We start from the raw sequence: 13,628 nt of genomic DNA, 5'->3' as shown, positions 1-13,628 counted from the left end.
TGGGATAAGTATCACCCGGAGAATGTGCACGCACGCCGATCACCGCGGCCTGATGAAATTCCCCTGACAGGCCGAGGGGAAGCAGCAAAAGCATGGGCAATTATTTCTGCTACGTCGGGGAGGAAGGCGGAGAGCCCCCGCAGATCCGGGACGGGTAAACGAGGGGAGGGAACGGCAGGCGAGAAAGTGCAGCTTGGCAAGCTGCTGAATCCCAGAGACAGGCAGAGGGGCCGCAGGAGCTGCGCAGACCCACCGCGCCAGGCAGCTCCTTTCTGTTTGCTAATTTTATGCTCAGCAAACAGTTGGAAAGGCAAGCAGGGTGGGCTGGGTGCTGGAGGGCACGGGGGACCCGCCGCGTGGGAAAACTCGGGGTCAGTAATTCCAAGAGCAGCATGAGGGAGGAGCAGGCTGCCAAGGCAGGATGCAGAATTATCATCGCGGAAGAGATTCAGGACCACGGATTAGGCTCCCCAGGGGTCTGGCTGGCTCAGCGGATTGGGAAATGGCTCAAGTCCCTTTCCCTTTCTAGGTCACGGGGACCCGCCAGGGCTCATAAAGCAAGTTCTGGGTGTGTTTGTGGGGGTGGACGGAGCGGGGGGCCTCATCCTGTCCCTTACGGCGCTGTGACACCACAGCATGGAGCTGTCGCCCACGGCACAGCGGGGCTTGCTCTGGGCCTGGGGAGCAGCTCACACCGATTCAACCCCAGAGTTTATTTTGCCCGTAACCCACCCCCAACCCCTCACCACCAGACCAGCTGCTCTCTCCTGTGGCTTGTTCGCTTCAGACCCTCCATGACCTTCGGGGCGGCACACGAGCTGAGCCAAAGATTTTGGGGTTTGTCTTTGAGAGGCCCAAACCACCCCGGGGCATGCCCATGCTTCCTGCTGCCGTGACCATCACTAGCTCTGCTGGCGCCGGCAGCCCGAGGGAGCCCCACGCAGGACAAGGGAGGCAGCTGGCTGGCTGTCCTACAGCTCCATCGCAGAGCGGCTATGGGAAACACCCTGCCTGGCTCGCAGCTCGGGGCCTCCACAGCCAGCCCGGAAAACATGTCCTTTCCCTCTCTAGGTCTTTGCCTTTTTCCAACTGTAGAACCCAAATCCCGGCCTGAGCACGAGGCGCTCGGATGCAGACCCGAGGCAGGCGCCCACACCCAGCTCTAAAGCCCCTCAATAAAAGCAGCTCCTTTTTCTGAGGTGCTTAAAAGCCGGCCGATGCTATGCCCCTCCGGAGGCCACCAACTCCCAGGACGGCCTAGCACACACCACGCTGGCCTCTGTCTCCTGCTCTGCTGCTGTGACTCAATTTCCCCGTCTGTCACATGGCAGTAATGGCACTCAGCTCCTTCGTAAAACCTTCCGAGACCTGCGGGCGAACAGCCCTAGGCAAGAGCAACGTATCTTTATTACACAGATTCTTCCATACAGATGCAGGTCTCCAACCTTAGGCCCCTGCGTGGCAGTACGTGCACCTGGATGCCACGATGCAGCTGACGTACCACGGGCCGGAGCGCTAGACAGCGAGCAAAGCCGCGGGGAGCCCTGGGAACCAGCCCCCCGCGCCACTTCCCTCGGGCTCCCGCTCGTACCCCCATTCCACGACGTGCGACTCGTAGTCCCAGTACTCGCGGGGTCTCTGAGTGTTCACGTCCGCATAGACCCTGGCTCGGCTCGGCACGGGCCCCGACATGCTTCCACGGCCGGAGGGTTGGTGCCTCAGTCACCCTAAAACATAAATACAGAGAAGCTGGCGTCAGACTGCAGCACTGGGGCGAGAAGCCAGGCAGGGGTGGAGGGCAAAGAGCCAGTGCAAGTGGGCAGGGGGCTGCAGACAGACGGCTCTGGGGGGAACGGGCAGCAGGGTCCGGGGGGAGGCCAGACACACTCTTGCCTGTCAGTGACCCCCTTTGCCCAGAGCCTCCCGGGCCTCTGCCCGTGGCTGCGGGTCAGCGGCACTGCAGTGAGCGTGCAGGGGAATGAAGGACAGCTGCTGGCCCCAGGCCAGGCCTCTGCTTGAAGGCAGCTCAGCAGCACATCTGACGGCCCTCTCCGGCCTATGAGAGTGTGCAGCCCGCCCCTGCCCGCTCCAGGTTGCACGCACTGGGCACCCATGGGACCAATTAGCTCGAGAACAGGGCCCTCCCTCTGCCAGTCTCCAGTTTCAAGCGCTCCATAGCAATTAGGAGCCAGCATTGCCAAGGCCTCCCGGAGCCGGTTGCTGCTGCCTGGAAGCTGCTGGCCCGCAAGGGATGGGGCTGAGAACTGCCAATGCTGGGAAGGATTGGCACCGTCCCAGCCTGGCGAGCTGCTGTCCAGCAAACTGGCCATGGCTGCACTGGAGAGGTCACAGCCATCGCCTCCCTGCGAGCCGAGAGCCTGCAGACGCATCCCGGCAGCCCAGAGCTACCACGCTCTTATCCCCTAGGCACCAGGGCTCTGCCGCCAAGGACCCCAGCTCCATCCTCCGGTGCCAGGCAGGAGTGACGCTCTCCTCCAGACAGACAACGCCCGCGCAGGTCGCACCCCTTCCTTAGGGCAGGTGACTCCTTCCAGCCACGACCCACCTCCCTCCAGGCTCCCCGTGCAGAACTTGCAGCCTTCAGCAAGCACGTGGGGGCAGTGAAGGCAGCACTGGCGCGTGGCAAGGCGGCAAGGGGTGCTGGCCTAACTGGCTCCCGGAGGGGTGCAGGTGAAGAACCGCTGTCTGGGAAGACAAGGCCGCGCTCCCACAGTGCTAACAGCAAGGCCCAGAAGCAGCGGGATGGGATCCCCCCCCAGCCTCGTGATGCACCTAATGCTACAGGCAACTCGTGAGCGCTCGTAAACAGCAGGAAATGGAAAAGCTGGCCGCCACCGTGGCACAAGGATGATGCGCCACGGGAACTACAGCTCCCAGCAGGCAGGCAGCACAGCGCGCTCTCCCCAAGCCCAGTGCAGGCTGCTGCAGCAGAGAGGAGTGCAGGGCGAGACCGTCACCGTGCTACGAGCGGCTTTGGATCATTCACCGCCCAGGGAGTCATTTCCAAGTACCCTAGATCCATCACCTAACCCCTTAGCAAAACTATCGTCAACCTGAAAAGCCCAGACGTTACACATGACCCACCACAGGGAAAGCAGGGGGCACACGGCAGCCAACACCCAGCTGCTGCCAAGGGTGTTAATATGCGCTTGAGAGACCCCAGGCAGAGGCCGTGCCCTCCGCACTGCAGCGGGAGGCAACCCACCCATCCAGACCAATCTGACCAAGGGGGAAAATCCCTCCCTGCCCCAGTGCAGCGTGGGGCTGAGCCCGAGTGCAGGGGCAAGACCCTCCAGGCAGGACCCTGCGGGGTCGGTGCCAGCAGGAGCACTGGCACAGCCCAGCCCAGGCAGCAGCCTCTGCATCGAATGCAGACAGGCAGGCGCACAACCCTGGGCACTTCTCCAGCACGCCCCGCTGCAGGGGCAGAGGGGGACACAAAGAGGGTCGCCAGTGACAACTCACAGCACGCAGGGAGCGGGCTGGATTCTCCAACGCGCTGCACGGACATCACTCAGCCCCCAGCCCCCTGCGGGGCAGGCGCCCCCCACTCTGCACGGGGGGGACCGAGGTCCACACGCTCCAAGCCAGTTGTTCACAGCCGTGGAGAGACAGAGGAGGGATCCTGAACCTGTGGGAAGTCAAGCGCCCCTAGAAGCAACGTAAGCTGCCCCCACAGGAGCGGATCCACTGCAGGAAAATCAGGGACAAGCGTTTCAGGCTTTCAAACACTGCAGGAAGCTGTTTCCTTGCAAAGCCTCCCTGGCTCCAGCCCTCTCTGACCTGGCTGCACCTTTTGCTGCTCCAGGGTCTTTCCTCCCAGGGTCTCTGCTCCCCAGAAAGGGGAGTAGCCAGACCCCATCCTTCTCTGCTGGACACCCCAGGGCCTGGGAAGCCCACGTGCACCACCTTTCTCTGTGCCCTTGGCATCACCAGGGATGCCTGCTGCTCACCGCTCTAGCCCTGTGGAGAGACAGGCCCTGGCCAGCCTCAAGCCGGCGACACCGTCCCCACCAGCAGCAAACATGGCTGGTAGTGCGAGGCACGCGTACCTCTCGAGACGGGCGGTGTGTGCACGCCAACACGTGATCTTCTGGCTGCAGAATCACAGAGAAGCGGGGCTGGAAAGGACCACCACCTCCCGTCCAAGCCCTGCCCGAGGCAGGATCAGCCCTGTCCAAACCACCCCAGACAAACTCCTCATCTAAACTCTTCATAAAACTACCGTCAACCCTGACACAGCAGCTACGTGTTCAGCTGCTGTGCCCAGGCACCATGCTGCAGGCACAGGTCACTCTGTGCCCCATCCATCTTGCTGAGTTTCACAGAGGCCACCCGGCAGCACGGCCTGTCTCGGCCGTGCCCCTCGGGTCCCCGCGTCCTGCCACGTGCATCCGAACTGCTGGGGCTGTCTGAGTTTCTCTGCCCGTCGCCCTCCCAGCGTGCAGGGAACTCCAGAGCAGATTTCTGTGCCGCAGCCAATGGCTCCATGTAGCAACCTGCCCCCGGGGGTGCCAGGGCGAGGAAAAGAGCCAGAAACATTTCCCCTCACCAGAGCAAGAACTGCAGAGGTGCCAGGCCTGGCAGCGCCGACTGACACGTGTGCAGCCAAGTCCTGCGCGTGCAGTGAAAGAAGGGCCCCGCCTCACTGTAGCGGTGCCAGGGGAGGCTGGCGTGTGCCCCGTCCCCCCATACAGAGCATGCCTGCACCCATCCACTACTGCAGGCCCGCGGGAAGCCGCGTGGTGGTGGAAGTGGCAGGGTCTCTCTCGCAGGCAGCACGGACACGCTCCTGGGGCAGAAACGCACGAGCATGGCCCCGCTCCCCCACTGCCCGTGCGATAGCGCCGTGCCCCAAGCCGCCCACACAGGAGAGGCAGGCATCTCAGGAGGCGGCACAGCACAGGAGCTGGGCCTTGCAGCAACAGGGGTGCTTTGCAAAGCCGGCTTGAGCGACCCTCCCAGCCTTGGGGGCCGGGAGCAGGTCCCGAGATGGGGAAAGAGAGTCTGGGGGTGTCGCCCCGAAAACTGTGGGGAGGTTGAAACCACAGAAACTGAGCCCAGGACCAAGGCCCCTTGTTATCTTTCTTGTCTTCTGGGCTCCTGGCTCTCAAGGGGGGAGATGACAACCGCGGAGGAGCACCTTGCTGTCTTGAGGGCCCAAAAGTGGAGGAGATGTTGGGTGAGCTAGTCCACCGCTCCGCCCAGCAAGCCAGGGCTGCAGGAGGGAACGGAGTGGCATCAGGGATGGGCATGGAGCTGGCAGACAGCCACCAAGACACCCTGGTGCCCAGGACCAGGACCGCCCAGTTATGAACGTGAAGGCATGGGTATTGCCAGGGAGACACCAGCTGTGCCAGGGGGGAACACTAGCCTGAGAGCAGCCAGTGCTGCGCCGTCCCAGTCTGGACAGCTGAGCCGGGGCCAGGCCCAGCGCACTGCCTCCTCCGGCACCCGCGGCTCCCCGTGCCCGCAGCCAGCGTCACCCGGCCCCGGCACAGCTTCACTCGTCGCCCCCGTGCTAGGACCGGTGGTACGTGAGCCATGGGGACCCTGCACCCAACTCTGCCGCAGCAGAAGGGCACTTCACGAAAGCTTTGCTCCTTCCAACTCCCCGCCAGCCCGATGTCCTGCCACCCCAGCCCAGGATCTGCCCGGTGTCATCAGGGCCCCTTGGCCCGACGCTGCACAAAGACCTCAGCCCAGCGAGCCTGCCCTCCACAACCCTGCAGGCAGGGCTGGCCCCTACCCCGCTGTCAGAGGTCTCCCAGCTCCACGCAGTTTCATGGAAGGGGCCTTCCTTATTCCACAGTTCTCCAGCCCGCTCTGCGTCTGGGGCACAACCCTCTCCCACCAGGCCAAGCTCGTTTCCTGCATGTGGAGCCAGGGGGCCATGGGCAGGAGATGGCCCCAGAGCCAGCCGTCCTCCTTCGCTACCTGGACATCCTTGGCCTCGGCCAAGCTGCTGCCCCCCCGGCGAGAGTGGGTCCTGCCGGTCTGCTGGAGGATGCGTGAGAGCGTCCGTCTCAGCCCTTGCAGGCAGGGCCTGGCGCGACAGGACTCGCAGCCGCTCCTGGACGTGGCCGAGGGGCAGCACGGACTTTGCGCTGAGGGTGGGAGCCAGGCGAGTTAACGGGGCCGAGGGCCGCGTCCGTGACCCAGCCCACACCTTTGAAAGCGGCACCTTCCTCCCAGAGGGGATTTATCTGGCGGGTCTGGGCATTTTGGGAGGTGGAAGCTGAACTTGGAGACTTGCAGGGCTCCTCTTCCCCCAGGCACCCCACACTGTAGTGCCGAGACCCTGGTCTCCCAGCCCTCCCCGCCTGGCAGCTTGTGGCAAGCCCCACCTCGAGCACACGCTCCAACACGCCTGGCCTGCTGTTCTGCATGCAGTTGCTACCATGTGATTTGCCTGGGCTGCAGGCCTCACGCTTGGCCTTTCGCGGCTTACCTGTTCACGTGGCCACGGCCTTGGAGTCAGAGCTCCCGGCTCGCCATGACACACTCGGACCACGAGATCATGCCACCTCTCATCTTTGCAAAGCACTTTACAGCTAATTAAAGAGATTCAAAAGCTCACAAATCCTATTAGAGTCCATCTGTGAGGACTCGGGGAAGAGACGGGGGCCTTGCTCTGAACAATGCAGAGAAAAGCTCCGAGTGGTGTGCAGCAGAGGGCAAAAAGGACCACAAAGCATGGGGCTGGGAGCCCAGAAGACCCCACTGCTCTGTAAATCAGTGGGGTGCCCTTGTCCAAATTTTTGCACCCAATTCCTTGAGTTCTCTCTCAGAAAGGCTGCAACACAACCAGAGCAGACTGAGACGGGAAAGAAAATCAAATGAAGGCCTGGGGAGAGCAGGGACTGGCTGCATGGGCTTCAGAGAGGGAACGATCGCCCTATACAGAGCAAGGACTGGGCTACACAAGGCCAACTGCGCAGCCCTCTTTACCCTCCTAACACATGAATGGTGATGCTCAATGACACTGAAAGGCAGTGCAAAGGGAAAGGGAAAGGCCACCGTCCACCTAAAGAGCTCCTTGCCATGCCATGTGATCGAGGCCAAGAACGTGGCAGGATGAAGGCAGGGACCTGTGGCCAGTTTCGATGGCTGCATGGCCAGGCGGGCTTCCAAAATATTTTTCTACCCTAGTGCACCCTCATGCGAGACTGCTGATATTCATGGGGCTCACAGGAAAACCCACAGCTCTATCAGGAGTCGCAACCAGCAGGGATACGACCCCTTCTTCTACCTGTCTGGGCTCAGAAGGAAACTCCTCCAGGAGGGCTACTCCATAATCGTCCAGCTTCCTCTGAAGCACTGGGGCCGGCGGCTGGCAGTCAGGACACCGGGCTGGGCGTTTTGTTGGCCTGATCCGATTTAACACCCCCACCTCTGCCACAGCAGCCTTACTCCCTCCTGCGGGTTCTCCAGCGCTTTGGATTTCACAAGCAAATCTAGAGAAATAAGTAAGAAACCTCATCGTCGTTTCCCAGGGTTTCAGGTTTGGCTTTTTTTTTAAACCTAAGGAGCTTGGTAATAAAAACACCTTCTCCCCCCTGCATTAACGGCGGCATTTTTGCCCTTGCTTCTAAAGGCCTTAATGGACGCGGCCTCCTGAAAGCATGTCAGTGCCACGTGCCACGTGCACTGTGCCCAAAGGCCTCCCAAGTTAAAGGCTGATCCTTGGGCAGCGGCTCAGAGCTCCTGGAGCTGCCTGTGGGCAGCCTTGCCCTCCCTTCCTACCTGCAGGGCCAGCCTGCCGCGGGTTTGATTAGTAGCTTAACAGACACGAGCGGGCTGCAGTGTTTGGTCTCCGCACCCGACATGCCCCTGCTAGGAAGGGGGAACGGGGTGCTGGGCCCAAGGGAGTCGATGGCTCCACAGAGAGCTGGCGAGACCCCATCCAACGGGGCTGGGGAGAGGCACCGGTGCCTTCACCTCCCCTTAGGACGGGCCCTTCACTCCTGGGGCCACGACTGCACCAACCCTCCCCCTGCCCCACGGATGGCCCAAAGGCGCACAGGACCGGCAGGGATCCCTGCCCGCCCCCGTGGCCTGTCTCCAGTTACTGGGGGCCCTGCACTGGACAGTCGCTTTCCCAAACCCTGCAAGCTCCATCCTAAAAGCACTTGAGACCCTTGTGCTGCTGCTCCTGCCGAGGGGCTGTCCCAGGCCCTCCCTGCCCTGACGCCGGCAACCACCTTCTCGCTTCCAGCACATGGATATTCCCAGGTCATCCCCGCTTGTTCTGGTGCCAACACAGCCCTTAGCTTCCACAGCTCCTCTCCTTTCCTGAGCCTCCTCACAACTGCCACAGGCTGGGGCAGACCCCAGGTCCGTCCTGCCCGTCCCGTGTCCCACAGGGGCAGAGAGCGGAGGCTGGAGGGAGAGGGACCGGGCCGAGCAGGGTTTTCCCCTGCTCCTCCCCCTGCAGCCTCCAGCACTGAGCTCCAGGCAGGGCTGACGCAGAGGCCGTGTCCCTCGCTCCCTGCCACAGAGCCACTGATGCCCCTTTCCTCCACGCACGTGTCCAAGCCCTGGCGCATGTGGCTGAGCTCTCGGCTCTCACCGCCCCTGGGGGCCATGAGTCCCCCTTCAATGCCACGCTGGGGGAAAAAGACCTTCCAGGTGGTAATTTTAAACTGCTGGCCTGCTCGCTCCATGCTGTGACCCCTGTTCCTGCATTGTAAGAGACAGTAAATAATAAATCCCTAGCGACTTTGTCTTCACCATCTCACACTCGGCACAGCCCACCCTCAGCCTTCACTTGCTGGGCAGCTGGGCCCAGCACGTCTCCTCTCCTCTCTGCAGATCAGGTCTCCATGCCCTTGGGATCGAAGCAAACCTTTCCCGCCCGTCCCCGTGCAGATGACCAAATGGTACACGTCGTTCCTCCTGCGGGGTCCCTATCCCCGTTCTACAGATGGGGGAGTGAGGCACACGGAGGTCAGGTGCCTCAAACAAGTCACAACCATGAGTGCAGGATGCACCTCCACTTCCAAGGAAGAACCGTCCCAAACCCAGAAGGGTCAGGAGGAAAGCACAGAGGCGCTCATCCCTAACAGATGTATGGCCTGTGGGTATCGTTCCGGGTGGCAATCCTCCACCCGGCTTCTCTCTGCCCAGCCTTGCTCTGTACTGGGATCCATCGTGTCCGTGGGCTTTTGTTCCCAGTGAACGATGAAGGCAGTTAAAACCCCTCCCGTTTCACACAAGTCCAGCGAGGTCCCTGGTTTCCTCTGGTGGCAAACAAAGCCTGTCAGCTGGTCACGACTTGGCCCCTCTCCCTGCACTGTGACATTCATGCACCTTCAACAGCAGCAAGCAACCTGCTCCAGAAACCCCGAGTCTTTGCAGCGCTCCTTCCAGCCAAGCATCCTCCCTCTGGACGGCTACCCAGAGCCTGGGTAGAGAGCCCCTCCACCCCGCAGACAGGCACTAGCACGACCCCTGCTTCCCAGCGTGAGCGAGCGCGTCGTAAGCCAGGGCCGGCTGAATGAGGACCCAGGACTGTGCTCTGTGTGCCGGCACGAGGAGCCCCTCCTGCCCCCTACACCCACTACCCACCCCTTCCGCAGGCTCTTTCTTGGCATCGTGGCCAGGGGGGTGCAGCGAAGCCGTCAGCCTGCAACACCCAGGGCATGAGATCGGGTCACTTCCCTCGGAGCGGCGGCAGGACACCAGGAAGCGGCTCAGCGAGAGGTTTCCTAGACAGTGGCGATGGAGGGGAGAAGACATAGGAGAGGGGTCTTCATTCCTTTCAGCTGCCCTGAACAAAGCCACCGCTGCGGCCCACTTTCAAACCTGCCTCTTCCTGAATCCCCGCGAGACTGGGTCTGCAGCAGAGCCCCTGCAGGGAAGCGAGCTCCTTCTGGCCAGGCCCTTGCCTTCTAGTGCCGGGGAAGTGCAATGTGCCCCTATGGCACCATCTCAACGTGCAACCCCAGAGCCGCTTGCGAAGACCGCTCAGGTGACAACGCCCAAAAAGCCCCTCGGAGGGTGGGTGTGGAGCCCAGGAGCTTCACGCCCACAGTCCTGGCCCGCGACAGCGAACCGGCAAGGCAGATTACAAACGGGGCAAGCAGATGCAAATGAAATCCAGGAAGCAGAGAAGCCAGGAGCTGCTTATTAACTGCTCCGCCTGCGACTTCAAAGCCTGGGCTCTGAACAGAAAGGAAGCCGGCGCCTGGTTCAAAGGAGGCTGGTGGAAGCCTGCCCCCAGCGCTGGCTCTCGGCAGGCCTGATCAGCCAGCTCGGCGCTGCCAGGACAGCCTGCACCTCCAGCACTGGAGCTGCCAGCCCACCCCTCGGGATGAAAGGAGAAGGGGGCAGGGGGTGGAGGAGCCTTTCCCAAAAGACAGGAGGAGTTTCCAGCAAGCGGCTGCTGCCTACAGCTCTTCCCAGAAGAGCTGGGCTCTCTCCAACACCCCTGCGCTGGGCAGGGACAGGCTGGATGGGATCCATCAGGGCTCTCCACCATCTCTGCATCTGCAGCACAAGGCCCCATGCTCTGACTGGTCACCACCCGCCCAGGGCAGGCCCGGCACTGCCTTCTCGGAAGGGTGCGGTACCAGGCTTTACTGGAGACTTTTATGGCAGGGAAAACAGAACGGATGCTGCTTGCTATTACCTTGCACCAAGTCTGTGAACACCCTTGCTCCCAGCTGCAGTGCAGCCCAAGCAAGCGAGACGCCAAGCGCTGAGACGTGCAGCCCCGCTCTCTTCCCTGGAGGCTTGGTACAGCTCCTTGGTGCCCTCGAATCAGCCTCTTCCCTCACCTGGGGGTCAGGCACGTGTCCAGTCCAAAGGCAAGAGCTCTCTCATCGGGCCGAGCTGCTGAGCACAGTCCACGTCTCTGCAGGCTTGCGCTCTTCAGCGGGTCAGCGACTGGGAACGATTCTGGAAGGGACGCAGGCTCCTTTCTGCTGGATGGGCCCTGGCTGGAAGGAGAACACGTCTCCAAGCCTCTTCTCAAAAAGTCTCCTATGACTAACGTTAGCAAAGCACACGTGCGCTTCCCGTCCTGCCCCTTTCTAACGCATTGCCACTAGATCACAGGATTGGGAGTGGTTGGTCTGAAACCTCCTCCAAGCTCTTTTCTATCAACCTTAGGGCTCTTTTGGGCTGCCCCTCGCTGTCGGGTCCACCAGCTTCTTCAGAGGGCTTCACGGAGTGACCGGCACTACCCTCTTGGACATACAAGCTCTGCTTGCATCGGCAGGAGCGCTGCCAGCAGATGGAGGGCAGTCATCCTTTCCTCTATTCAGCACTGGGGAGGCCACGTCTGGAGTCCTGTGTCCAGCTGTGGGCCCCCACTACAGAAAGGATGTGGACACATTGGTGAGAGACCAATGGAGGGGAACAAAAATGGTTGTGGGCTGGGGGACAGGACTGGTGAGGAGAGGCTGAGGGACCTGGGCTGATTGAGTCTGCAGAAGAGAAGATGGAGGGGGATTGAATAGCAGCCTTCACCTCCCTGCAGGGGGGCTGCAAAGAGGATGGAGCTGGGCTGGTCTCAGTGGGGGCAGATGGCAGGACAAGGAGCAATGGGCTCCAGCTGCAGCAAGGGGAGTTGAGGTTGGATATGAGGAAAACCTCTCTCACCTAGGAGGGGCAGTAAAGCACTGGGACAGGTTACCCAGAGCGGTGGTGCAATCTCCATCCCTGGAGGTTTTGAAGACCAGGGTAGACAAAGCCTTGGCTGGGATGATGTAGTTGGGGCTGGTCCTGCTTGGAGCAGGGGGCTGGACTGGATGTGACCCCCCGGGGTCCCTCCAACCCTCGTTTTCTTCAATTCTGTGCTTTGTGTTCAGATAGCGAGGGGGCTGGTTGATTCGCTTGGCACTGGTTTTATTGCAACCTGCAGGGATCCTTCATAGGCGAGGTATTAATGCGGCAACATGCGACTCTGGGGGAAGGGTTTTCAAAGCAGACGACTCTGCAGTGCTGCCCAGAGAAGGTCACGCTCGGGGCTCCCCGGCCCCTTCAGAAGGTAGTCCCAAGCCCGCGCCGCTTTGCCCAGAGCGCTTTGTGCCCAGCACCCATGCGCAATGCTGAGCGTTGCAATCTGCAAGGCTCCAGAGCAGAGCACAGCTGACATGGCAGCTCATAGCTGGGGTCCGAGCCAAAACCTGCTTTGAAGATTAGGACCAAAGCTTTAAGCTGGCATGAAAGCAGACAACGAGGCAGTGATGGGACCTGAGCACAGGCCCAAGGTGCTCTTGGCAGTCAAGACCATGGGAGAGACGGGTACGTTCTGTACCAGCTGGAGCCTGTGCCTCTCCCTGCATTCAGCTTCTGCCGCCCAGCTGGGAGGAGACCAACGCATGGATCTCTGCGCTGGCCCAGGAGAAGGGACGTTGTTTCCGAGCGAGCGACGGGCAGTGCAGGCACTGATCGCTTGCCAGTGATGCTACCAACCTGAGGGAGAATCCAGGAGCCCCCCAGGCTTCGTCCCCCTTGCCCCCCTCCGATCCACTGTCATTATCTGTGTTGCATTCATGCCTGGGAACCTCCTTCAGGGACAAGGACCCATTTGTGTTAAGTGCCCGAAGGCTGCTATTCAATCCCCCTCCATCTTCTCTTCTGCAGACTCAGTCAGCCCAGTTCCCTCAGCCTCTCCTCACCAGTCCTCTCCCCCAGCCCCACAACCATTTCCATTGCCCTCCGCTGGACTCTCTCCAATGCAGCCACATCCTTTCTGTAGTGGGGCCCCAAACCGGGTGGGCTCAGGGCAGCTTACAAACAAGGGCAGAATCACTACAAAAGAGGAGAATAAGCAAGAGGATGCAACAACTTTGAAAGAGGGGCGAGTTTGAAAGAGGGGATGAAGGAGGCACCGAGGTAGCTCTGTGAGTGGGTGCGGAGAGCTCCTTGCACCCAAAGACAGGGCGCATAAAAGGGCTGATGTGAAAACAAGCAGCTGATGCAGGCTGAATCCCTGGCAGCGGGACAGTGGGAGATAGCATGCTGGCAGCACTGGAGAAATGGCAAGTTGGGCAGGGCCGTGGGGGCCAAGACGAGACGTTTGTGTTGGGTCTGAGGGCAACGGATAGAGCCAGTGGAGGGGACGAGTTGAGGTCAAAGCACGGAGCTAGGAGGATGACCCCCACAAGCAGGGGGAGATGCCCGAGAAAAGATGCGATTCCAAGAGTCCAGACAAGGCCGGCTGTACCCTCGCCTGCCGGGCATGCGGCAGAGAATAGGAAAGGGCTGCACCCAGGGGACCAGGACTCTACAATCGTGTGAAGGCCCCAGGCGAGGGGACAGTGCCAGGGCTGAGGCAGGAACATTGCAGGAGTCTCCCGACTCCCAAGTAATTAAAACCTGCCACGTCGGTAGCCGCGATGTGCTGCGCCTGCAGTCCTTCCCCCTCGCCACTCATTACTTCGGGACACAAGAAGAGGGAAAAGACACGGAAATGGAACGAAGGGAAATGTAGGTCGAAGCGCAGAAGACTCCCACCCCGCGGCCTCGAGATGTGCCAGGCAGAACAGCGATCTCCTGGCAGAAGAGGTGCGTGCCCCAGGCAGGGCACAGCACGGCACGGCACGGCACGAGGCCACCTGGAACGGCCTGACTTTGTCCCCAACTCGCCGTCATGA

At 61.2% G+C, this 13,628-nt stretch overlaps 1 protein-coding gene across 3 annotated transcripts in view; it reads right to left on the bottom strand.

Moving 5' to 3' along the window:
- The window catches only part of LOC102373194 (casein kinase II subunit alpha-like), a 21,363-nt gene extending 13,903 nt beyond the window's left edge, over positions 1–7,460 (bottom strand). The window contains exons 1-2 of one of the 3 annotated variants that reach the window (XM_006038284.3): positions 7,274–7,460; positions 1,592–1,727 (exon numbers count right to left, since the gene is read on the bottom strand). In XM_006038284.3, the coding sequence (XP_006038346.1) occupies positions 1,592–1,692 (101 nt within the window). In that variant the 5' untranslated portion in view covers positions 1,693–1,727; positions 7,274–7,460. Of the gene's footprint in view, positions 1–1,591; positions 1,728–7,273 lie in introns of those variants that run through there. The other 2 variants (XM_025194791.1, XM_025194790.1) reach the window with 2 other exon arrangements.
- Between the last annotated feature and the right edge of the window lie 6,168 nt (positions 7,461–13,628).

The sequence above is a fragment of the Alligator sinensis genome, unplaced genomic scaffold, assembly GCF_000455745.1.
Source record: "Alligator sinensis unplaced genomic scaffold, ASM45574v1 scaffold1905_1, whole genome shotgun sequence".
In the NCBI taxonomy this organism is placed as follows: Eukaryota; Metazoa; Chordata; order Crocodylia; family Alligatoridae; genus Alligator; species Alligator sinensis.
Note: the sequence above shows the minus strand (reverse complement) of the source record. Positions and strands in the feature narration are given on the sequence as shown.